Consider the following 1,275-nt stretch of genomic DNA (forward strand, 5'->3'; position numbering starts at 1 on the left):
TCATCTTGGATATCCTGAATAAAGCTGTCTTTATTATAGCCATTAGTGACAATGATTTCCAAATTCTTATGCTCTCTTGATTTCATCATTTTATCTGTTAAGAAAAATGGGAAGTCATGAAAGTTCATGGTAAGTCAACTTCTGCATACTATGTCCTAATATCCACCAGTCATTTCTGCAGCCTATCATATCTCTTTGAAGGTTTTCTGCTTGGATCAGAGAGACATGTTGATCATGGAAAACAGATTTTTTATACACTAAGAGATTATCCAAAACCTGTAGTGGCTGTAGAACTGCTTCCATTTCCTGTGAATCTTCTAAAACCCCTCTTAAAAAATAATTTTTAAAGGTATTTATACTGTCTTAGGCATAGGCAAACTCATACTGATGAGCTCTAGCACTGCAAAAGGGTTTACAAAGTTGATAAATGAAAGATCCTTAGGGGCTGGGGAGATAGCTTAGTAGAATAAGCACTTTCCTGGCAAGTGCAAGGACCTGAGTTCAATCCCCGGTTCCAAAAAAAAAAAAAGAAAGATCCTTAAAGACTAGAAAGTGAAGGCAAACTAAGTTGCACGGTTTATTTTAGTATCTATCTCCCTTTTCTAAAAGTCTTCCCCTGAGTCACCACTAAGTCTTACTAACAAGACTACCAGAATGCAGAACACCGTGATTCCAGCGTTTCCTCTTCATCAAAACCCATGATGGAGCACCATAAGCACTGGATAGCTCGGTGGCAGAGTGCTTGCTTACCATGTGTAAAACCTTGAGCTTGATTCTCAGCACCACAAGATGAAACAAGACAAAATTGATGCCTCTATTCTTGTTCTTTGGATTCTATTCTATTTTTTCATAGTTGAAAGTCTAACTTGTTTCCAGTCCTTGGTTGCATATGTATATTCAAAGTGGAAATAATGCCTTAAAATATATGTTCAGTACAACATTTTGTGCACTATATTTGGAGTGTGGACTATTCTTGTCAGCCTCCAATTAGTACTTACTTCATTTATGCCTATGACCAGTTACCCCTTTCTCTGTAGTAGGGCATTTGGTCTACAGCAAAACTCTGTACAGAAACAACAGTCCATATCTCATCCCACACATTCATCTGAAACAGTACCAATCAACCCAAATGCCTTCACATCTTACCTTATTTAGTGTAAAGTTACTAACTAAAACTTACCGTTATCACTTTGTTCTTTTCCCTTTACTTCCTCCTGAACCTCTTCTTCCTCTGACTCGGCTCCACTATCACTGCTTTCAGCTTTCCCATTAACA

General features: G+C 37.7%; 1 protein-coding gene across 1 annotated transcript in view; it reads right to left on the bottom strand.

Annotated features, from left to right (window-relative positions):
• Positions 1-1,275, bottom strand: part of Acbd5 (acyl-CoA binding domain containing 5) — a 71,310-nt gene that overhangs the window by 44,553 nt on the left and 25,482 nt on the right. The window contains exons 8-9 of the mRNA XM_023701980.1: positions 1,181-1,229; positions 1-94 (exon numbers count right to left, since the gene is read on the bottom strand). Of these exons, the coding sequence (XP_023557748.1) occupies positions 1-94; positions 1,181-1,229 (143 nt within the window). The remainder of the gene's footprint in view (positions 95-1,180; positions 1,230-1,275) is intronic.

Source organism: Octodon degus, unplaced genomic scaffold (genome assembly GCF_000260255.1).
Source record: "Octodon degus isolate 3935 unplaced genomic scaffold, OctDeg1.0 scaffold00145, whole genome shotgun sequence".
Classification (NCBI taxonomy): domain Eukaryota; kingdom Metazoa; phylum Chordata; class Mammalia; order Rodentia; family Octodontidae; genus Octodon; species Octodon degus.